The sequence below is a fragment of the Polypterus senegalus genome, chromosome 14 (genome assembly GCF_016835505.1).
Source record: "Polypterus senegalus isolate Bchr_013 chromosome 14, ASM1683550v1, whole genome shotgun sequence".
NCBI lineage: Eukaryota > Metazoa > Chordata > Cladistia > Polypteriformes > Polypteridae > Polypterus > Polypterus senegalus.
In genome coordinates this window covers 31,063,712-31,088,932 of record NC_053167.1, presented here as the reverse complement: position 1 = coordinate 31,088,932, position 25,221 = coordinate 31,063,712, and the positions used below count along the sequence as shown (strand labels likewise).

General features: G+C 37.4%; 1 protein-coding gene across 2 annotated transcripts in view; it reads left to right on the top strand.

Moving 5' to 3' along the window:
• Nucleotides 1-13,022, top strand: part of osbpl2b (oxysterol binding protein-like 2b) — a 49,630-nt gene extending 36,608 nt beyond the window's left edge. For both annotated transcript variants that reach the window (XM_039734626.1, XM_039734627.1), the window contains exons 10-13: nt 132-260; nt 5,640-5,763; nt 9,588-9,678; nt 9,840-13,022. In XM_039734626.1, the coding sequence (XP_039590560.1) occupies nt 132-260; nt 5,640-5,763; nt 9,588-9,678; nt 9,840-9,942 (447 nt within the window). In that variant the 3' untranslated portion in view covers nt 9,943-13,022. The remainder of the gene's footprint in view (nt 1-131; nt 261-5,639; nt 5,764-9,587; nt 9,679-9,839) is intronic.
• The last annotated feature ends 12,199 nt before the right edge of the window (nt 13,023-25,221 follow it).

The window sequence follows — 25,221 nt, the reverse complement described above, 5'->3', positions numbered from 1 at the left end:
AAAAACTATGCATAATGACTACATTTCTTCTGATTCATTTTACTGTCAAAATATTTTTGATAGTAAAATGTCCTAATTAAAATGCACTTGTACTTTTAGTTAACATGGATTTTGTTTCGTTTCATTTTTAGAATGAAGAAATTGACAAATCTGAAAATGATGAGGCTGATGACATGCCTGAAGTTCAAGAAACTGTGCATGTGGTACCTGGAAGTAGGCTGCTTTGGAGGATAACTTCTAGGCCTCCAGACTCTGGAAAGGTTAGAAAGTAAATAAAGTGGTAAAAGTTTATTTTTTACTTTTTTTTACATATTTAAATATTAGATTTAGGATGTTTACTTTTTAATTATTTTTAACATAATGTTATTGTATAGCAAAATATTAATTCACTCATTCAAGTTTTGAAGCGTAATATTGTAGTAAAACAACCTGGCAGTTCACAGGGCACAACTGTGCATAGATAAAATTTTTCAAAATGCGAAAGAACTGTGTAAAACAAAACTACTGGGATGGATAAAGAACAGGGAGAATATGCAAACTACACACAATATGTTTGAGCTTAAGACACTGGAACTGTGAGGAAGTGGTAATAAAGACTGTACCACCATGCTACACTTTAAAATATTAAGTAGGTTTACATACTGTACATTGATGCCTTACTCTAGTAATGTAAAAGCATTATACACATTTTTTGTTTGTTCTTAAACTGTTTTGTAAGGAAGTGTTTGCATGCCTTATGACTGCTAAGTTTTATTTACATATATATTATTTATTTAAATAGAGTGTGGTAAATGGGGAAAAAAGCTTAACATTGCAAATATTATTAACCCCTTCCCTGTCTGCCAGAATTTAAATAATGGGCTCACTCCACTGAACACTAAAGTGTTTACACTATTATAAAGCAGAAGAATGTAAAATAATAATGCAATACTGTATATACATTTGGCTGACTACACTGCATACCTGTAACATGATAAAACTGTAACAATTAGAATGTTAAAGTGTATAAAACAGTGGTCAGAACAACATTGTTTTATGAATCAGAAACCTGCACAGTTTAAAAGGTGCATGAAAGGAAACTGGATACTACAGAAATGAGAATGTTGAGATGGATATGTGGAATAAAAGAACTGATAAGATCAGGTAGGAGAGTTTCACAGGTTCAGTTAAAGTTGGATGAATCTCAAAGAAAATACAAGGAAAAAATGTTAAAGTGGTTCAGGCATGTCATGAGTAGAGAGGTAGACAATGTGGGAAGAAGAATTCGTTGATATGGAGGTGTCAGGACAGAGGAGAAGAATATGACCAGAAAGAAAGTGGATATACTCAGTGAGGGGGATCCAAGGGAGAAAAGGTTATTGGTCGAGAAAATATCCAACAGGCAACAGTGGAGGAGGCTTGTCCAGTATAGCGATGTCTTATGAAAATGGTAAAAGCTTCTAGATGAAGAAGAATAAGGAGTGAAAAAGGACATTCTTATTTTGTATAGGTTGTATCTAGCTCAAGTTAGTACTTGGACGGCAGACTTAACTTGTACCAAAAATGCAAATTTCACAATCGTTAATCATTCCTTGAAAAATGTTTATGGGCAGAGAATAATCTACAATATTGAGTAGGGAGACATTGAATTTTTTCTGTAATTTATATAAGACCACATGCCTGCTCCATTGGTATGTTCAAGTAATTTGAGACTTGATTGCTGAAATAAACCCATTTATATATGTAAAAATATTTATTATTAAAAAAAAATCTTGGGAGGAAGACGAGGCGTGATCTTCTCAGAAGACATGTTGAAGTCCCACGAGACTACTTGCACGACACGCCCTACTTACTTAATTCTCAGAGACACTTTAACGTCCTGCGAGACAAAGAAGTGAGATAAAAGGACAGCTGCTGTATAGGCTTTTAAATGATCGTTGCACAGCGCGACATGCAGATCACGCAGCATGGCACAAGCAGTAGCTGGCTTTATTGAGAGCTGCTGTATGGGCTTTTAAATGATTGTCACGCAGCGTGACATGCAGATCACGCAGCACGTCACAAGCAGCCCCAGGGTGCGGGGAATAACTCATTCACTACAGCTTTATTACTGGCAAATATCAAGGAATAAAAAATGAATGAAATGCAAATAACAATCTCTTTAAATTATATATCAGGATAACCAAACCCGGCAAGCAAAGCGAGCAGGGGCCGAGCTCCCTAGTTTAAAATATAAAAATGTCACAAATAAAAGCAAGTGAAAGACTTTTCTTATTAACCCTTATCCATTTCATGCACCCATGTAAAGCATGGCGAGTTTGTGGATATGTCCAAAAAATGAAGTGATATTTGGCATATCAATAAGAACAGTGGCATTACTTCAGAGCCCTAACCATAGGTGTGCCTGCTTTGTTGCAAGTATCTTATAGGGTACTATAGTTTCATAGCTTCAAGTCTCATTTCCCCACATCTTGTTAAAATTAATCTTTCAGAAATGAATTAGTTTTATTTATGGGCATAAAACTCTTCTCTTTTAACAACTTTCTTGCCAGTAAATGTTGAAAACCAAAATGAAGTGTTTAATTTTTATTCTAAAGTCTGCTTCTCTCTTGACATTTTTACATATTTATTCAATTTCATTTCTGTTCTTTAGTATTCTCATCAAATATAAATGCAGTATTTCTGATATTCTTTTGTCCAGTTAATCTAATTTTGTCACAGGTTTGAAATTTGTAAATAATATGAAATGGCATGGGCAGCATGGTGGCGCAGTGGAAGCGCTGCTGCCTTGCATTTAGGAGACCTGGGTTCACTTCCCGGGTCCTCCCTGCGTGGAGTTTGCATGTTCTCCATGTGTCTGCGTGGGTTTCCTCCGGGTGCTCCGGTTTCCTCCCACAGACCAACGACATGCGTCCAACAACATGCAGGTTAGGTGGATTGGTGATTCTAAATTGGCACTTGGTGTGTGGGTGTGTTTGTGTGTGTCCTGCGGTGGGTTGGCACCCTGCCCAGGATTGGTTCCTGCCTTGTGCCCTGTGTTGGCTGGGATTGGCTCCAGCAGACCCCCGTGACCCTGTATTCGGATTCAGCGGGTTAGAAAATGGATGGATGGAGGATGAAATGGCATGGGCACAGCAGCACCATTGTGCCATAAAATGTCAGTCATAAGCCTATGACCATATAAGACACTGATAGTTGGTGACAGAATGTTTATTATCCTCGTCTGCTGTCCTTGGACGAATTATATTTGTTCTTTATTATGTTAATTTGCAGTTGAATATTCACAAATTTGTAATGATGTTGCAACAAGATACACATACTTCAAGATAGCCTCCCACTACAGAATGCATGGAGAAAGCATTGTCATAGTATAATTTTTCGCAATCATATTTCAAAGACCTAATCAACTGAAGTATGATGGTATTCAGAGTATCAATCAAATTAAAACATTATTAAAGGTTTAGCCACGTTTCAGTATAAGTTAAAATAACAATGCATGTATTGACATGTAGAGCAATTATTATTCAGCAGAGGGGGAAACCTCAGCAGTATAATCAAGAATTCATTGGGATTCCTTTGTTTCAGATCTTCAGAGTGATTCAAAATGTATAATCAAATAAGATATGTTAGATGATCTTCTAATCGATGTTTTCTTCAACCTGTTGATGAATATACTTAAAATTATTGTGATAATGAGTACAATAATAGTTTCTAATGGTAACATTCTCATAATCATGGCTGGGTTTGATCTTGAACTTTCATCCCACTGAAAGGTATAGCGGCATGTTTATAGAATAATCATTTTAAATTTTGTGCTATGTATAAATGGTATACTAGTTATTTTTTCTTTACGTAAACAGAAGTTCAAACTTAATTATTTATTTTGTGTGATATGAATAATGTAAACATGCATTACACTATGCAAAGACATGGTAATCTGTAAGAGAAATGTGTGGAGAAACCGTGAAGAGGAGACTTTGTGCTGCAGGTTCGACAGGGTGAGTGACAGTAAAAAAGCCGTCCCTTAAAGGACAAAATAGGGCCAGGAAATACTGGCTGTGGATGACTGCAGACTTGTTGAAAGTCTTCTGGACTGATGAATCAAAATTTGAAATCTTCGGTTCATCATGCAGGGTGTTTTTATACACAGTCGAGTTAGAAAAAGGAAGGTTTCTCGGTGTGTGACCCCAACTGTCAGACATGGAGGAGGAAGTGTCAACTCCCAGCCTTGAGTTGGAGAGCTAGGCCAGCAGAGTAAATCTTTAAGCTAGTAAAAATAAGTAAATAGATAAATTAATAAATAATTAAAAAACAAAGGAAATAAAGAGGGGAGAGAATCTGCTTCCTCAATTAAAATGCTTACTCTAAAATGTTATTGATTAGTTCCTGCCATGTTTTAAAAAAGTTTTGTACAGATCCTCTATGTGAGATCAATGGCCAGATCTAAAAATGTTAGATTTTTTCCAATTTCAAATAGTATATAACATCAGTTACCCACTGACTTAAAACAGGTGGGTTAGGATTCTTCCAGTTGAGCAAAATAAGTCTACGTGCCAATAGTGTAGTAGGCCTAAAGGCAATTATAGTTTGTTTGTCCTTCTCCACTTTAAGCCAATATGGAAGTACATGATGATAGCAACGTTCGCAGGTTGGATCTTGCCCTGGAAACATTTTGCACAATTTTAAACGAGAGAGATGCGCTCGATATATAATTTTAAGTTAAATAATTGAGTTGGATAATGGATGGATGGATGGATAATTGTATGCTTTGCGCATATGGAGCTCAACTGAATTTTGTGCTTTGCTACCTTCCACTCCTTTTCCGAGATGTTGAGTGTGAAATCCTTTTCCCACTGTACTCTTGGATCTTTGAAAGGGAGGAACTGTAAAATGGTTGTATATATTACGGAGACGCTGTCCGAGTCCTCAAGACTGATTCATTTTTTTTACGGCATAGAGGTAGGTGGGATTTGTGGGACCTTCTGCAACAGTTGGGAATTTCTTCCTGATCAATATTTGATTTCCCTTATAGAAAGAAAGCAACCTGTGTGTTTAACTATTACTGTATATCAGCACATGGTGGCTACTTTGTGAATCAAAAATTTAAATAAAATTTTGTACACTTAAGGATTGATTGGCTTGACTTAAGTTTTTTATTTTCATTGTTCATTTGTTCTATGCTTTTCGTTATACATTAAGACATTAAACTGCATGTATTTTCATAAAAAAGAAAAAACTATGGGATTCTAAAACTTTTGTACATAACTGTTTTCTGCTGCTACATTAAAACCAGTATTTTTTATTGAGCCGATCACACAAGACAGAGAGTCATCTTAATTTAACCCTAGGTGAGAGCTGTGTGAGGAGTAATGTGCTATATAGGAGTAAAGCATGATCAATGAAAACAGAACATGCAGCAAAGCTTAGCTGGATAGAACAGAGATGAGAATGTTCAGTTGGATAAGTTAAGTATTAGTGAATGGGAGGAAGTGAATTACCAGTTAAGAGAAGGAGTTTTCATGGACGTAATAGCTGTTGTGCTGAGGAGAAATGGAATAAGGTGGTTTGAGCAGGACGAGGGAAAGGCAAGGCATGACTGGATGAACACCACCACTAATAAAAAGAGAAATCTGAAACAACTATTCCCCTTTTTCTTCCAGATGTACAATTTCACACATTTTGCTGTCACTCTAAATGAACTGGACCCAGATATGAAAGATTTATTAGCACCAACTGATTGCCGTTTACGCCCTGATATTAGAGCAATGGAAAATGGAGACATGGGTATGAATTTAAATACTTTTGTTGATTTGTTTTAATATTGAGTCACCTTTTTCTTTTCCAACGATTAGTATTTTTGTATTTTATTTTACTGTGGTCTCATTATGCACCCAATGTAAAGGTATCATAGGTGAATTGGCTCAGACATATTACTAGTCATCATTGGTGGTCTCTTCATAGACTTCAGCTCTGCCTTTAATAGCATCGTACCCCACAGACTGGTGACCAAACTGTCAGACATAGGAGTTCCACACTCCACCTGCTTTTGGATCAAGGAATTCCTGAGTGATCGCACTCAGAGGGTTAGAGTGGGCCCCTACTTCTCCACACCCATCAACCTCAGCACTGGATCCCCACAGGGCTGTGTGCTAAGCCCCCTGCTTTATACCCTCTACACTCATGATTGCATTCCTGCCCTGCTACAGTAACACCATTGTTAAGTTCGCTGATGATACCACGGTAGTAGGGCTCATCTCTGGGGGGGGATGAGTCCGCCTACAGGGATGAAGTGGAGCGGCTGACAACGTGGCGTAGGAATAACAACTTGCTCCTAAATACTGTACAGCCAAGACCAAGGAGCTCATTGTGGACTTTAGGAATAACGCAGACAACATCCTGCCACTCATCATCAATGGGGACTGTGTGGAGAGGGTCTCAGACTTCCGCTTCTTGGGAGTCACCATTTGGGAGGACTTGACCTGGGGAACACACACTGCTGAGGTAGTGAAGAAGGTCCAAAAGAGACTCTACTTCCTGAGGGTGCTCAGAAAGAATAACATCCCTGTGTAACTGCTGGTGTCCTTTTACCACTGCACAGTAGACAGCATCCTGGTCTACAGTCTCTGTGTGTGGTTCTCCAGCTCCACAGTAGCACAGAAGAAAGAGCTCCACAGGGTCATTAAGGTCGCCCAGCAGATAGTCAGCTGTCCTCTTCCCTCACAAGAAGAACTACATAGTTCCTGTTGTCTTAGGAACATCAAGACAATTCTTCAGGACCCATCACACCCAGGAAATGCATTGTTTGAAAGCCTGCCTTCAAAGAAACAGTTTCTGTCTTTCAGCCATCACCATGCTGAATGCTGCTAAGTGGTCAATCTGACTGAGTGCACCTTCATTCTGAGTTAACCTTAGATAAGGGACATGTGCAATATGTCAGTCATACATACAATGTTTTGCTTTTGTTATGGACAATTTTGGATACTTATTTTATTCCCTTATTTTAGTTGTAACTTGAGTAATTGTGTTTTGTTTTTGTTTTTATTTTTATTTAGTTTTTTTTCTGCACTGGAAAATTGCACCTACAAATTTCGTTGTACAGTGTCTCATTGCTACAATGACAATAAAGATTTTGATCGATTGATTTGATTGATTATGTATGAATGTGTCGGTTTGGTAGTATGTATAAATGTGTCCAGTGAGCTACAGGGGTACATCCTTGGGCTGATTCTTTAATTGAGCTCTATGCTACAAACAGGCTGTACATATTTTACAAAAGATCTTTGAAGGGTAGACTTTTTCCCATGCATCAGCTAGTAGCATTGTGTGCACATAAAGTTCTACCCTTTGGAAATGCAGTAGGGAAACGGTATTACAGAAGCCTGATTTGATTAAAATATTAGTTGCATATTGCTTATTGAACGAATGTAGCACAGAGATAATGGCAAATATTCTTGTAATAATGCAATATACATCCATCCATCCTTTTTAAAATGGGAAAGCTGTACCTATCTGTGCTATCACTGAGTGCAAGGCAGGAACAATCCATAGACTGTGTGAACACACACACACACACTCACATATTCGCTAGGATCAATCTAGCAATGTCAATTCGCATAACCTGCATGACTTTGGACTGTGGGAGGAAACCCACTAATAAGACACGAGTAAACTCCACATGCATGAAGAGTGCCAGTCTCCTTATTGCCACACAGTAGCACTACCACTGCACCACCATGCTGAGCATCCAAAAATAATACTGCAAAAAATAATTCTGTTATTAACACAGTTCAAGTAATGATTTCAAATTGTTTTCTTAAGGTGTCTGCTTTGATTGGTTAATTTGGTTCCCAGTGATTTACCCACCCAATTCTACTTATCTAGTTGGTTTAACCAGGGCAACTTTGGGTTCACTTATTTTTGCATCTGCACTAATTCCTTTTTGACTCAATTTTTCTATTACATTCATGATTTCCTCCAAACCAAAATATAAAAATGATAATTAGTATACACGTTATGTCAGATAAGAAAATTGATTCAGATTAAGAAACAATTTTATAAAACTATAGGAATATGTAATTGCATAAGGGGGCTCACATCCATTCCAGAAGTATTGTATACCAGTAATGTTAGTTTGGCTCTTGACGCTTGATTGCATTTTAAATACATTTTAAATATGTGTTTACTCTCTTTATCATTAGCTGTCACTAGAAGACAAAATCATACATACACACACACAATATCAGTGGCAATCAAGCCGTGTCTTTGTGATAAATAATTGCAAAATAACTGAATTAAATTTTACGAGTAGAAGAAATAAGCTTCCATAACCTATAGTGCCTTTCAACAGGGCATCGAAAACTTCCACACTCTTGCGTATTGAAGGCCACATCAGTGTTTTTAATGCTGCTTTTAAATAAAAACTCTAAGGTCCTCTGCTGCAGTATCTTTCAAACAATAAATATTGTCATTAGCAGGCTATTGAATGTTGCCCAGTGTAATGATTATTATTTGTGTTGTTGCCTTTGTGTTTCACTGTCTTAGCATGCTGCTTGACGGTTTATTTTCATTTATACCGGATAGGTGTAATAAATGTACTGTAGAATTGCAGTAAAAAGTCTGAACGTGACATACATATAGTGTGTCATATAATGAGTTCATCTGCACAGCTTTTACCTTTATCAATTAAACTGTCATGCTAAATTTTGTAAAAGTAGAAAATGGTTTTGCTGCCAGCAAAGTTTTCTTCTTTAATTACTGTAATTGGTGTAGAGAAGCTTTGCGTCATTACACCCCATCTTCCAAAAATGACTGACTGTGTTCCTAGACTATATACATTCATTTCCTGATCATATTATCATGTATGTATGTAAAAAAAAAAAAAAGTCTTTGTAATGTACTTGGTGCAGTTTACAATTAATTGTTCTTCTCTTTATTAAGCTCTTTTGAGCATGTGAAAGGTGCTTTAACAAACAGGTGATTTTTTTTTTTATAGATGTGTGTCATTACTTTAAAAATCTTAAAATTAAAAATGCCATTGTAGATAATACTAAAAGGGGCATACATTTGTACAGTGTAAAATTGATTCTCATTATTATACTAAATGTTCTTTAGCCTTGTGGGGTACTGTATGTATTATCAACTTTGTAAAATACTGTGCCACATTTAGAATGACTCATTTAGTCATAAATTAATTTTAGATTGCAGCCTTTACTATTCAAAGTGTTAAAGTAATATCCCATATAAATCATCATTTTAAAGAGAAACTCATCAAAATGAGATTCAGAGTTTTTTATGTGAAGCCATTTAATTTTTCCTTTACATTCTGTATCCTGTAATCTTGTGAGTCGTACTACAATCATAACATATTGTTTTTACAAGCTGCATAGCCCTGTTCAAGGTAGAATGCACTTATTTTTGTTGTATTTGCAGATATATAATTTAATTTAACTTGTAAGTTTTTTTTATAAAAAAATATACAAGGAGAAGTACAATCTAAAAATATTTTTTTATTTAAGCAAAATATTAACAATTTTTGATGTCACTAGTTTTGCTTTTTTAATAATAGTACTTTTAACTGTTAACATATTGTATTTGACAATTTATAACAGAGTTTGCAAGTCAAGAGAAAGAGAGGTTAGAAGAAAAACAAAGAGCATCTCGTAAAGAACGTGCTAAAAACGAAGAGGAATGGGTCACAAGGTATGCTATTCAGTCTAAAATCGAGTCAATATATGTAATACTTTACAATTTAAGAAAAAGCTACTAACATTTTTAAATATTATGTTTAAGCTTTTTCTTAATTGTCCTAGTTTTGTAGGTCTGGCCATTGATGTTTTTTTTTAATTTGTTTGTTTTATTAGGTGGTTCCAGCTTGGCACAAACCCTTACACAGGATTGCAGGATTGGATTTATGCAGGAGGGTATTTTGATAGAAATTATACTAATTGCCCAGATATTTACTAAAATGAACTTCATTCTGCATGGTTCCAATTTAAGCTGGGAGTATACTCAAATTAATCACTTATGGATTGTAATCTACTCATGCCATAGTTATGTTTGAGTAGACCCATCTTGATGGTGAGAAGAGGTTTCCAAATCAGGGATTTAAATAAGCATACGCTAACCAGAAGGTTATAGTGAAATACTGCTATTAAACTCTTTATAAGGATTTGCATTGAGGATTTTATTTAGGTGTGTTTTGAAGAGTCTTTTTCATTTTGAACTGCCTTCAAAAAAAAGAATAAACAATTTCTAACATCATAAAATTAACCTAGAACAGAGTTTACTACATGATATTAGGTTTCTGTTATCACTTCAGTACTGGAAAATAGTGCAGTTTAGTAAAAACCCCAATAGTTTAAAACTGGCAGAAACATTATATCAGCTGAGAACGCCAGCATGACTCCGTGAGGTGACACAGTTGATTCATTTAAGACAAACATGTAAAATATCTTTTTCTGCAGGTCAGAGTTTAGGTCAGACAAACTAATAAAGTAACTGTGTGCATTAAACAGGGATGAGTAACAGTTAACCTTTTGATTCTGAAACTCCTATCATTTTTAAATTTGGTCATGCAAATGTCAGTACCCTGTACTAAACGCATTTTACCTCTTGTACAATATCAAAACAATCTTTTAGACTTCAGTTAAGGAAGAGATGATATAATATATATGGCTGTCGTCTGTGAAAGCAGCCACAGGCAATGGTGTACAATTTAATAAGGTACTTATGATAAGCAGCATGTGGTAGCATCACCAGCAAAACAGTTTGGCCAGTTTAGCGTTTTTTCCATTCAGCATGTATGAAGCCTTTTGTAAAGATTAAGTTTTTTTTTTTTTCTCATTATCATTCTGAATGCCCAGATTACAATTTAGTAGTAAGTTGAATTTCATGGAATTTGCATACAACAGCCTAAAGAATAAAGTTGTATCAGTAAAGCTAGTATTTAGTTAATAGGTTTAACTGCATATATTAATACAATTCTCATTGAAATATGTAGTCCCCAAGCCAACCCGCATATAAAAATGAAAAGAGTTAACAACTGCTGGCATTAAATAAAACGTTCAGGTCCATCAGTATGTTTTTAGCTCATTGGAACTACTGACAGAACTGTTTGTGTGAGTGGAAAGTGCAAACTAGACAGATGTGTCTTTTGTATAAGTGTATTGTTACCAAAAAACAAGTTACATATTTTAAGACCATATTTTATGTGATTTTAATTGTCACATAAAACTGTGAAGTGGCATAATATTTATTCAAACGTTTGCAGTTTATCAATATATAGGTCATGTTCTGTATATATTATGAAGTCTTTATTAAATAATATATCCAAATGCACACACGTGTGTTCAAAATTACAAGAACAGAAGCATTCTGATTCATTATTATGGCAGACTATAGGCAAATACATAAAAAATGAAAGACTTGTTCTAATTGAAAAAAAAAATATACATACAGTTTACCTGCATGGATGAACACAGTTTATATAGTGGGCAAGTTGCAGTATTTCTGTCTTTAATAATCAAGTTAAAATGTGTAAATATTTCTAGTATTACCATTATTTGATTTAAAGCTAATTAATATTTTAATCAGAGTATTATCTAGAATTTTAAAAGTTTTACATAGGTAACAAATAATTTAAGGGCAATTTATTCATGAGAATTAAACTAGTTACATTCCATATCTGAATTATGTCAAAAGGTTGGCTGAGCAGTTATATTGTTTTATAATATAACACACATACATTGGAAAGCTGTTAAATCTGAACAAGGGGACTACAGGAGAAAGCAAAGATCACTTTCAGTAACATTGTGATTTTTTATTTGTTGTTACAAAAGAATGTTGTAAAAACCACGGCATTAGTTTTTTTAGCTAAAATATATTTTAAAATATTGCCAAAAATAAACTATGCAAAATATAGGCATATATTCCTGTTAAAATGTAAAAACATGATGTAAATAGATTTGTCTTTTTTTTTTTTTTTTCTTTTTTTTCTTTTAACTCTTTCAGAGAAGCATTTGGTTTAAGAAGTTTACCCAAACATACACCACATTACAATACATAAAATGTATTAGATTGAAATTTGGGCAATTCAGAAACCTTTTGCAGACAGACAGATAAATAGTATTGTCATGCATTCATTAGATAGAAATAAACAATAAATTATGCCCTGTGCAAATATTGAGCAACCTATGTAAATAAATTCATGTGCAATCAATGGAAAAAAATGGAGTTTATTTCAAGACGCACAGCTTTTGGCTTTAGATTACTGGAACTTTGTTTCCCATTTTTTCATTAATGTCATGAATAGAATGTAAATGTGATAAGATTGACTATTGCTGTGCTGTTGCCTGTTTTCATTTGTGACCAGACATAACCAAACAGTGCAAATGGGTCCTTCAGTATCTTTTGTAATTCTGTGTAATTTTGATTACCTTTAAGATGGCAATAAGAAAAGGTGAAAGAAAATTTTTAACCTATGTTTCCATGTTGTAATTTTTTATTTGTAGTACTGCCCCATTTCAACTGGAAAAGGCATAGGCCTGTTCCAAAAATAAGTAACACACTATGTTTGGTTTCTTTATTTACCAAGAAAGGTCTGTGGATTGTAGTAAATAAAACGTGCAATATTTTGTAATTCCTTATCAACCTAATCGGACATTAATCAGAAATAATAGTTCATTAAATTCTTGTGCACTACAAATAAAAGCTGGGTAGGCGCACCTACTTTTATTATGGGGAAATTTAACACTAATTTTCTGTTTTGCTTTGGATCTCATTAGTTGGTAAGAGTTCTGCTGGTCTTATCAATAATACATTTTAGGTTAAATGAAAAAATCTCCTTTTTTTCATAAATTGATTTATTTTTTTAGTATTTAATTATTTCCAGAGCCCATTCATCTGAAATAATATTCCACAATGATTACAAAAGGTCTGGGTTATAATTCTCTAAAAATAGGCAGTTAAATGTAAACCAATTTAGTATACAAGAATGGAACTTTTGAAAATAAATCTTTTTAAATAAACATAATGGTGAACAAATACTTTTAAGTGTGCTCTTCTTATTTTCATTTTACTTGTTTACAAGACTAGAAAATACTAATCAGAAATGTGAAGTATTCAGTTTCCATACATAACATTGGTTATTATTCTATTACGAACTGTCATTCGGTCTTGTCTGGCATTTCTGATGTTACTGATTTTGTTTTACTCGGTATGTCATTATTAGATTCTCTCTTATTTTCTTGTTGAAGCAAGTGCTTCAATGGAAAACTCACTTCATGATCAGTATTGTAAATGGAGTTGGCTTAGCTTGGGGTCTCTGGGATTTTTGTTGTTTTGGCTACAGGCTAAGCAAATACATATTAATGTAAATGAGAGTGCAACAGTGTTACGAGTTAAAGAAGCAATGAAGTGTCATCACTCTTAATAACTGAAATAACGTTAACTCCAAAATAGTTCTACTGTAGCAACAGAAAATAGCTCTAACTGAGAAATTGTCTGGAAAGAAAATCAATAGGCACTGTAGCCAACTAGGAACAAAACCAAAGACCCCTAAATTAATGATATTCTCAGAAAAAAAAAAAAAAATAGCCTATCAGAAACAATTGTCAAATAAGGTATAGAGCCTTACAGAAGTGAAACAGGAAGCTGCTCCTGACCTAGAGCTTAAAAAGGATAAGAAATACTACACTATTTCCTTAGGAACCTAAGTGGATAAAGGCTGAGAAATAATTGTAAATAATGCCAGAATTCTAGGTACAGTCGAGTTCCACAGTCTCTGTGGAGCAGCAGTTTCCTAAAATAAACTACCATATATTTTCATTGTCTGAAAAGGGTCTTATCTAAACTAGCAAAAATAAAAGGGGGCAACAGTGTGATATGAGTCCAGTGGTAGTCCAGTTATGAAGATTTTGCTTGTTGGTCTTTAAAACACTATTAAAATGTGGCATCAATATATTTTTGGAGTTTTGCATATTTGTGGAAGGGAATTGCTTATATTCTCTGCAATGGGTGCTAATTTCCATAGGAAATATTACATTCATCCGGGCCAGAAATACAGAGCAGAGTATTATCTACACACAAAAAAAATGTCCAAGATTTAAACTCCCAGATGAATAGTTCAGTAGTCTAAATCAGCTCAATCAAAGCTTTTTCTACATCCTGAGATGATGATAAACCTGGTATGTTTTCACATGTTGAGGGAGCTTATGTTGCTGTATAACAAAAGAAAAAAATGTTAGAGCTGTCGGGAGACATGTCTCTCTGAAGCTAGACATAAAGTGCCCTCCACTATTATTGGCACCCCTCGTAAAAATTAGTAAGAAGGGTTAGAAAAACATCACTGTTTGCTGAAGAACCGTCATCTTGCACAGAATAAATGAGAAACAACTGACTTTTAATCGAAACAAGGTCATTCAAAGAAAAACAAAGCTCTAATCAAGAAATAAATATTTTTAACAAAAATGCATGTGCCACAATTGACACCCTAGGAAATTAATGTGAAACAATGTAACTGAAGCAGGTTTCCCATTTAAATTAGACATTGTTAAGTTGATTGGAGTGTACAGGAAGTTTCCAACTTTAGTCCATGACTTCCTGATTAACTGGGATACAAATGTGAGGAGACACATCACCAAATTTCCTTAACCTGCCATCATCATGGCAAAGAAACAAGAACATTCAATTCAAATGAGGGAGAAGTGTGTTGCCCTTTATAACTCAGGGAATGGATATAAAAACTGCTACTCACTTGAAAATGCCCATTTCTACTGTAAGGTCAATAATAAAAAAAAAGTGGTCATCAACTGGAACTGTGACAAACGTGCCTGAGAGAGGAACCAAGTTTATTTTACCCCATGTACAGTGAGAAGGATAGTAAAAGAGGCAAGGATATCTCCAAGGATTACTGCTGGGAAATTGCAAGAAAAAGTAAAATCCTGGGATTACTGAGTCTCCAGAACCACCATCAGACTGCATCTCCATACCAACAGATTATTTGGAAGGTATACCAGAAAAAAGCCTTTTCTGTCAGTTATCCACAAACGTAAGCGCCTGGACTTTGTAAAACGTTACTGCAACTTTGACTGGGACCATGTTCTATGGTCTGGTGAAACAAAAATTGAACTTTTGGACAATAAACACGCAAAGTGGGTTTGGCATAAATAGAAGGATGTAATGAAAAGAACATTGTCCGAACTGTGAAATATGGTGAAGGTTCTGTAATGTTGTGGGGCTGTTTTTCCACCAAAGGCCCCAGAAACATTGTTAGGGTACATGGCATTAAGGATTCCATGAGTTACCAGGAGATTTTAAATCAAAACCCAGCTGCCTCCTCCACGAATCTAAAACTGGGTCATCGTTGGATCTTCCAGCAGGATAATAATCCGAAACACATGTCCAAATCAACCCTGCAATAGTTAACTGACCACAGAATGAAAGTTCTGCCATGGCCATCTCAGTCCCCTATTCTGAACTCTATTGAAAACCTGTGGAGTGAGCTGAAGAGGGGAGTACACAGGAGAGGGCCTATGACCCTGGATGATCTGGAGAAATTATGTAAAGTAGAATGGTCTCAGATCTCATGCTCTGTTTTCTCCAACCTTAAAACGTTTACAAGAGAAGACTTGGTGCTGTTATATTGGCAAATGGAGTTTGTACAAAGTATTAAATGCAGGCGTGCCAACAATTGTGGCACATGTGTTTTTGTCAAAATATTTATTTCTTGATTAGAGCTTTGTTGTTCTTTGAATGAACTTGTTTCAATTAAAAGTTAGACGTTTCTAATTTTTTCAGTGCAAGATGACGGTTCTTCAACAGTGATTTTTTTTTCTAACCCTTCTTACTAATTTTTACAAGGGGCGTGCCAATAATAGTGGAGGGCACTGTACACAGTTGAAGTTACAAGTTTCCATGCACTTAGGGTGAATTCTATAAAACTCACTTTATAAAGCAACAGATTTTATACTAACTATCATTTTGGCCATATTGTTTAGACATCCCACTTTGTGCTGGGCAAAAGTAATTTTTTCCAACAGTGCTCACAGTCTTAAAATGATATACAAAATTTATAGTCTGTTAGGATAAAACCTGTGGAGGGATTATAAAGCTAGTTTTATGGAATTCACCCCATGTGTATTTAAACTTCCAACTTCAACTGTAATGTGTGCATCTGAAGACAGCCATGAGTGAATTTGGCTTAAAAGTGGGTGGGAATAATTAGACGGCTGACTGAGTGTCAAATTTCTAAACCAATCCAATGCCTCATGAAGGTGGTGCTCAGAGTATGGTCAGTAATTTTGAACTGCAAAGAGCAGAGTTGCTCTCGTTAATCGTGGTCCAACATACAACAAGCTTCAGTTTATGATGAGTCATCAAAGTCTATGAAAAAGCCCTAGTAATCATATAAATATGTGTTGTGTGTGCAATGAGTACACTGTACATGTTAAAAATAAACCTAACCTGTTGCAAGTGAAAAAACGTTCTGTAACATCAGATTACACTCCTTGAAAAAATGGTAAATGTGAACGATGCATTGTCACATGTGTAGTGTAGGAGTTGATGGGAGTTTGAAAGAATTGACAGCTATACTTTGTGATGGACTGCCATAGCCACTACCTGGCTGGGATGCCAGCAAGGTGGAAGGACCAGGGGAAAGGGCATTGATGAGGCAATACCTCCCCTGGGACACTAGAGGGCAGCCTTCCTGGGCAGTTGTGGCACCACAGATTCCTGCAAGGCACGTCGGGAACTGGAGTTTAGCAAAGCCCTGTTGGGTTCTGTAGGGGCCGCCAGGGGAGCCGCAGAGCCCTGTAGAGGACCTCCAGCACACCTGGGAGTGATTCCAGGTAATAGTGATGAGCCACCTGGCACACTCCCAGGACCTGAATAAGAGGAGCTGCCTCACCCCATTGGGGTCCAGAGTCGGGAGGAAGGAGACGAAGCCTGAGGAGGAGTGGAGGCAGATGGACTGTATATTGGTGTGCTGTTACTTTTAATTGTAAATAAGCATGGGTGTTGAGTGAACCTGTGTCCTGCCTGTCTGTGTCTGGCGGTTAGGATGGCAGTATGCCTCCTAGTGGCTTACAACTTGCAAGGACTGGCATTAAGATAGCTGACAAAGAAGAGCTCCAGGAGATGCAGGATTCAGTGCTCAAAACACCTGAATCAACAAAGCTGACTTACAACACCAGTAAAACACAGAAAAGGCTGCACAGCATCCACCTTCTGACTGCACATCTAAATTAATAACTAATGGAAGTTAATATTACTATGTCTAATTGAAAATGCAGATGTGTCATGGCAAGATAGCCACAGGTGTTTAACATGTTGTGTAACCAAAGACCGCTGCCCTTATCTAAACTCCTAAGTGCTGTTGTTATGTCCTATAGCAGTGATGGCGAACCATTTAGAAACCAAGTGCCCAAACTGCAGTCCAAAACCCACTTATTTATCGCAAAGTGCCAACATGGGAATTTAACCTGAATACCACCTAAAACTGAACACCAGCATAACCAAGGAGCTGGTGGTGGATTTTAGGAGGCCCAGGCCCCTCATGGACCCCGTGATCATCAGAGGTGAGTGTGTGCAGAGGGTACAGACCTATAAATGCTGGGAGTGCAGCTGGATGATAAATTTGACTGGACTGCCAATACTGATGCTCTGTCTGTCTATCAATCTACTGAGCTTTTAGTTTAGAAAAGCAACTCATACATTAACATATTTTGTCTTAAAAGAGAGCTTTCAATGATACAAACAACTTTTTGTTGAAAGGTAAAAGTTTGCATTCGGTATGCTTTTGAACAATTAATGTGCTTTTTGCTGTTGTATGCATGCTGATAATTTTTCTAACTTTGGCTCATACTTTGTAAGTTTGAGAGCAACACATGCAGCACTCAGGTCATCTGTTAGTCTGTTTCTGGTGTCAGATTTGATTTAATTCAAAGCTGAAAACAGCTGCGCACAAGCATAAGATGTTCCAAACAAAGTAAGGAAAGCAATCTCAAGTGCCTTCATTGACTTTAAGGATTTCATTTTCATAACTAACTGTGCTGTCCTTTGTTATCCCTTCGATCCTCTCAAGTGTTTCACGCAGGTCTTCCCTATTAAGCTCCGCCCCCAAAGCTTCCATTATATATTACGGGGTCGTGGATCAGGTGTGGCGATTAGCAACTCCCAGCAATAATTACAGATGCGGACGACTCCTCACCTGTGCGCTTAAGCGAGGACTGCCCGCATCACAAAGCTCCCGGAAACCGCTCCGGCCACTCTACCATAACCCCCTTTAAGCCGCGAGTGCGGTAATTATCTGTTAAAACTAGCCTTTTCAATTTTGAGCTGTGGACCCGCTATACCACATCCCCTCCAACCCCACCACGGGAATCACAGACTCAAAAGGCTGCAGTCCGTGCCACACCCTCAAGCAGCATGTGTGTCGCCCGCCTTACCCCAGACAGGAGAGGAAGGAAGCACTCCAATTGGGCTGCTGGGCAGAGGGGCGGGTGATGTGAGAAAAGTCCTCCGGAGCGCGTGAAGAGGGGGGGCAGCCCGGCCCCGCATTCCTCTGGCTTTATAGTAACGAACTCTGTGCTCGGGCGACGGCACGCGTGCCCACTGAGAGGGCTCTGAGTGCCCCCTTTGGCACGCGTGCCATAGGTTCGCCACCACTGTCCTATAGTGACACAATAATCACAACTTTTTGCCTGAAATCTGCAGCAAACAGAAGCACTTCTCAAATGTGTGTAGCTGAGTTGGTCTACAAGAGTGGGTGCGTATGTCTCCTTTGTCATTACAACAAACAAACAAATAAATGATTAAGCTTCAGTTACCTTTTGCTATTGTTTGCATCTCTCAGACTGACACAGATAACCTGACCCATACCCATACTGTTTTGAAAAACTCATTACAAACTTCAAAGGACTTTGTTGGACAGTTATCTTATCCAAAGATCTTGACCATACATTGTTCTTCTCTCTCTTGTTAAATTAATCTTAGCCTGAAGGAATCTGTTAATTTTTTACATTTAAGATTTTTCATTTAAAGATTTACAAATGATGTTTCTTGTCCTAGCGTGTGTACAGGTGCTGGTAATAAAATTAGAATATCATAACAAAGTTGATTTATTTCAGTAATTCCATTCAAAAAGTGAAACTTGTACATTAGATTCATTCATTACACACAGACTGATGTATTTCAAATGTTTATTTCTTTTAATTTTGATGATTATAACTGACAACTAATGAAAGTCCCAAATTCAGTATCTCAGAAAATTAGAATATTGTGAAAAGGTTCAATATTGAAGACACCTGGTGCCACACTCTAATCAGCTAATTAACTCAAAACACCTGCAAAAGCCTTTAAATGGTCTCTCAGTCTAGTTCTGTAGGCTACACAATCATGGGGAAGACTGCTGACTTGACAGTTGTCCAAAAGACGACCATTGACACCTTGCACAAGGAGGGCAAGACACAAAAGGTCATTGCTAAAGAGGCTGGCTGTTCACAGAGCTCTGTGTCCAAGCACATTAATAGAGAGGCGAAGGGAAGGACAAGATGTGGTAGAAAAAAGGGATAACCACACCCTGGAGAGGATTGTGAAACAAAACCCATTCAAAACTGTGGGGGAGATTCACAAAGAGTGGACTGCAGCTGGAGTCAGTGCTTCAAGAACCACCATGCACAGACGTATGCAAGACATGGGTTTCAGCTGTCGCATTCCTTGTGTCAAGCCACTCTTGAACAAGAGACAGCGTCAGAAGCGTCTCACCTGGGCTAAAGACAAAACTGCTGCTGAGTGGTCCAAAGTTATGTTCTCTGATGAAAGTAAATTTTGCATTTCCTTTGGAAATCAAGGTCCCAGAGTCTGGAGGAAGAGAGGAGAGGCACAGAATCCACGTTGCTTGAGGTCCAGTGTAAAGTTTCCACAGTCAGTGATGGTTTGGGGTGCCATGTCATCTGCTGGTGTTGGTCCATTGTGTTTTCTGAGGTCCAAGGTCAACGCAGCCGTCTACCAGGAAGTTTTAGAGCACTTCATGCTTCCTGCTGCTGACGAACTTTATGGAGATGCAGATTTCATTTTCCAACAGGACCTGGCACCTGCACAAAGTGCCAAAACTACCAGTACCTGGTTTAAGGACCATGGTATCCCTGTTCTTGATTGGCTAGCAAACTCGCCTGACCTTAACCCCATAGAAAATCTATGGGGTATTGTGAAGAGGAAGATGCAATACGCCAGACCCAACAATTCAGAAGAGCTGAAGGCCACTATCAGAGCAACATGGGCTCTCATAACACCTGAGCAGTGCCACAGACTGATCGACTCCATGCCACGCCGCATTGCTGCAGTAATCCAGGCCAAAGGAGCCCCAACTAAATATTGAGTGCTGTACATGCTCATACTTTTCATGTTCATACCTTTCAGTTGGCCAACATTTCTAAAAATCCTTTTTTTGCATTGGTCTTAATTGATATTCTAATTTTCCAAGATACTGCATTTGGGTCTTTCATTAGTTGTCAGTTATAATCATCAAAATTAAAAGAAATAAACATTTGAAATACATCAGTCTGTGTGTAATGAATGAATCTAATATACAAGTTTCACTTTTTGAATGGAATTACTGAAATAAATCAACTTGTCATGATATTCTAATTTTATGACCAGCACCTGTATATAAACACAGGGAACTCCAGTTTCTGTATTCCATCTTGCCTGAAGAAGGGGCCTGAGTTGCCTCGAAAGCTTGCATATTGTAATCCTTTTAGTTAGCTAATAAAAGGTGTCATTTTGCTTGACTTTTCTCTACATTCATAATGGCTAACGCTGTACAACACCCTAGTACTACTGAGAACCTGAAATTCTCACAGCAGTTTTAGCTTTTTATTTTCTTTTTTAGCGTCACACGTTCAGTTTTTTTTGCTTTCTCTCTGAACTCTGATGGTTTAGTTTACTGCATGGACTGAAGGAATTACGAGTAGGTTTTTAAGGATGAAGCCCTGTGCGCACAGCCTTTGCAGTGCTAGATTTTGATACTATTCACTGCAGAATTTTAATGGGTTGTCCTGAATATGTATTCTCATTTGAGGTTACAACCTTTAAGAAGAATTTGGATGAGATATTGGGACGGCTTAGCAATTAGCTAAACAAATGGGCTTGATGGACAAGGTCAACTCTCATTTTGTCAAATTTCTTATGTATTCTTATGAAGGAAGTGCAGTTTAAGAAATTATTTCTTTTAAGAAAAACAGAAGCTTGCTGGAACAAAAGTAAGGAGACTCAATGAGGAAACACCAGGTGGAGATTATAGCAAATAAAATGTTCACAGTAAGAGTAGGGGAACCCAAATACGTCTGTAGTTAATAGAGAAGTCCTAATGTCATATTTACGTGCATATACTGTATATCTCTGCTGCCTTGCAATAAGGAGATCATGGTTCCCATCCTGGGTCCTCCTTGGGTGCTTTGAGTAGTGAGAAAAGTGCTATATAAATGTAAGAAATTATTATTATTATATTTATGTGTCACAGTAGCACATACTAATAATATATTATGACAGTATTTGGACCCCTCACTGTGGAATCGGCCTAATCCCTTCCCCACATTCGCATGGATTTCTAATCTTCGGTCCAGACCTACCGTGAATGACATTGTTTTGTGAGTGGCAGATTGGCGTCCACCCCACCCTGCACCGCTGCTTGAAGAGTTTCCATAACATGGGGAACAGCATAGTAGATGCAGGAGGGAGAGTGATATACCAATGAAATTCAGAAGCTAAAAGAGAACAGCTTTTATTTGACTCTGCTCAGCAAGTCTGTGACTATATTTACTAGGATTACGCCGCCTGCCATCAGTTGGAATTTATGCAGGCATATGCCTACTACTGTAGATATGGCAGAATCATACTTGTAGGTAAAAGAGCTGGGAAATCACAGACCTATCTTATTTAAGCATGAACTATCTGCAAAATAATGGACTTAATTCCATTAAAAAGCAGCAGGGTAGGGAGATGAGACTAGAAGACACTTCTCCTTTTTGCGTATCTGTATTGCGACATTCAGTCTGTGAAGTACAAGGGAGGAGAGCAGGGTGTGAGGCCGGTGTTTGACATTTGTGTTTACCTACTGAGTGGCAAACACTGCGTGGCCAACAGATGTATTGAACCATTCCTCTTGGCATTTGGAATTTGCCATCTGAAAAAGCTGGGAGGGGTGAACAGGACTCGGGAACAATGGAAATGAGTGCAAAAACAGCAGAAAATCCCCCCAGAGCTCTAGACAGGTAGACTCGACCTCCTCCATTGTTATAAATAGCAGGCTGTCTGGGAGCAGCTGCTCTTGTCTGACAATATTGATATCAAATCAGTTGTAGTCACAATGTGTGGTAGAAGAATACATTTTAATGTATTACATAATTGTTGATCACAAAATTGAAAAAAATTGTGTAAGTATAGATAATGTTCATGTTGCTTTTCTCAGTTATGTATTTAATAGAAAAATGTTAAAAGTGAAATACAACTTATGGACAATTAATATGGCCTGAAGCCTGACACTGCTGGGAATGGCTTTAATGCTTCACAGAAGTGGTAAGAAAATTCCATCAGGGCTATTTATCTCCAGATTGAGGTCATCTTGTGTTTAGTCAACTAATTTAATACTAAAGCTTTGTACTTGTTGGACACCTTGGAGTCAGAAAGTATTCAGATCAGCACACTTAATTGTGTTGTAGATTGAATGTTCAAGTGGATTAATGTGCCATTTGTGCTCATCAGTCTGTTCTCCATAACCCATAATCAGAAAGTGAAAACATCTTTTCAGAAAGGCTTGCAAATTTATTAAAACTCCAAAATTAAAATCTCTCATTTATTATACAGACCTTTACTGCGACACTCCGGTCAATCTGTCTGCTTTAATTATCCTTGAGATGTTTCTAAAACTTGATTGAAGTGCACGTGTAGCAAACTGAATCGATTGGATGTCGGCTATGTATAGAAGGCCCCACAATTCGCATTTCATGATTGGACAAAAACCAAGGCATGAATTCCAAGGAACTCTCTGAAGATGTCCACAATCAAATTGGTGTAGCACTGATCAGGGCAAGTGTGTAAGACTGAGCATTCAAAATGGCCACAAGAATTGCGAAGTGGACGTTTGGAACAACCTGGGGCCTCATGCATAACGCCGTGCGTAGAATTCGAACTATAACATGGCATAAGCACAAAAGCCGAAATGTGCTTATGCACAGAAAAATCCAGATGCAAGAATCTGTGCGTACTTCCGCATTCTTCCGCTCCATAAATTTGGGTCAGCGTGAAAACTAACACTCGTGCACGCGCGTGCTGTCCCGCCCAAACTCCTCCCAGAATTACGCCTCTTTGAATATGCAAATCAATATAAATAGCCCTTAAGCTCAGCGTTCTGTGAAAAGACAATGGGAAAAGCACGGGGGAAAAATTTTTGAATTTCAGCGAATACCAAGTGGAGGCAAAAGAAAAACATACTATTTGTTGGTTTAAACAGTGGAATAAACAACAAAAGGAAGTTGATCGAGTGACATAGCGTGTCAAGTTCACAAAGTCGCACAGTGCCAAAATAAAAAAGAAGTCACATATCAAAGTCGCTGTGAAAAGGCGAATTGTAGCCCACCATCTGAGCTTATTAGGGTACAGAACAAAAAAATAGGCACACAGTGGGGAAAAAAGCACAAAATGTGAACTTTAATCTCAAAATTTCCATTTTAATCATGTAGTTTATTTTGTCATTAAAGTAGAACATCATAAACTTCATCTTAAAATCGTTTAATTTACTAGTTTCTCAAATCCCATCATAACTAAAGTAGCACGTTAAATACTTTGTTTTGTATTTGTTCTTCAATGTGCTCTATGTGTGTGAATCACTACGTGCTTCCGTTCTTTCTCTTCCTCCGACAGAACACAGAATCCATTACATTCGTGATATTACAGCTCTCTGAGTAATTAAAATACTGAGATGTATACGTGATATCATTTTCATGATGATTGGAATGAAAGCATGTTATTAAACATGAAAACACGAGGGCGCAGTGATTGTTCATGTCTCACACAAGATGCTGCTGCGCCATGCGCGACCTTCGATGAAATAATTTATTGTAGCAGTACTGTCTCTTTCAGACGTACTAACCTCCAATTCCTGTCCTTACTTTTCTTTCCCCAAATACCCAATCACCACACAATCAGCTCTGTAATAGACGTTAAGCCATCTGTAAGCTTACAATGACGATTCTTCTAAACTTTTAAGGAACATTGAAATATCTTCATAGTATGTGTTTAATTATTCTATCCGTCTATCCTTCCAGTGTCGCGCCAGCCTCGGCAAATATACAGCGTGAGGCAGGAGCAATACGTGAACCTGCTAGCGCTGCGGCACCGTGTCCTCACATGTTTAATTATTAACAATACAGATTATTTAAATGAAGTTGAAATTTCATCTGTATCATATAATCAACATATTTTGCTGCATTTCATCTTACAAATGATATCGTCATCATGGTGCCTTGAGAGTAACAACACTAAAGCAGTTATGGTATTTGGAATACTATGGCTATTCCCTGGGCCATTATATTGTTACAGGTAATCTACAATCAGATGCATTACACTAATAAACAATATGTGGTTAGTTTCAGTGTATTTATAAAGCCGCGTCAGGAAAATAAAACAGTAACCACACAGGAACAGTAGCACTGCTTTGACCCTGGGTGCCACCAGTCTGCCAAACCAAGTGGAGAACTTGCGTACGACAAGGTATGAGGTACCATGGAAAAGTACGTGGCTTTACGCCAAGTGTAGGTTTTATACATCGCGATTTGAACGTGGAAACGTTCTTGCGCAACATTTCTGTGCATACGTGTAGGTTTTATACATCGCGATTTGAACGTGTAAACGTTCTTACGCAACATTTCTGTGCATACGCACCGTTTATACATGAGGCCCCAGGTGTCTTCCTAGAGTTGGCTGCCCACCCAAAATAAGTAACTTGATAAGAATGGGCTTGGTCAGTGGGGTAACCAAGAACTTAATGATCACAATAACAGAACCTTCAGACGTCCTCTGCTGAAATGGGAAGGAGATCCATCTCCACAGCACTCTATCAGCCAGGCGTTTAAGGTAGAATGGCTAATGGAGTCAAGTGGGGTTTTATTAAAAAACAAAAAAGTCATTGGATGTACGATAGCTCTGTGTTGCACTTTCTAGTTCTCATTGAAGGTACAAGCCCAC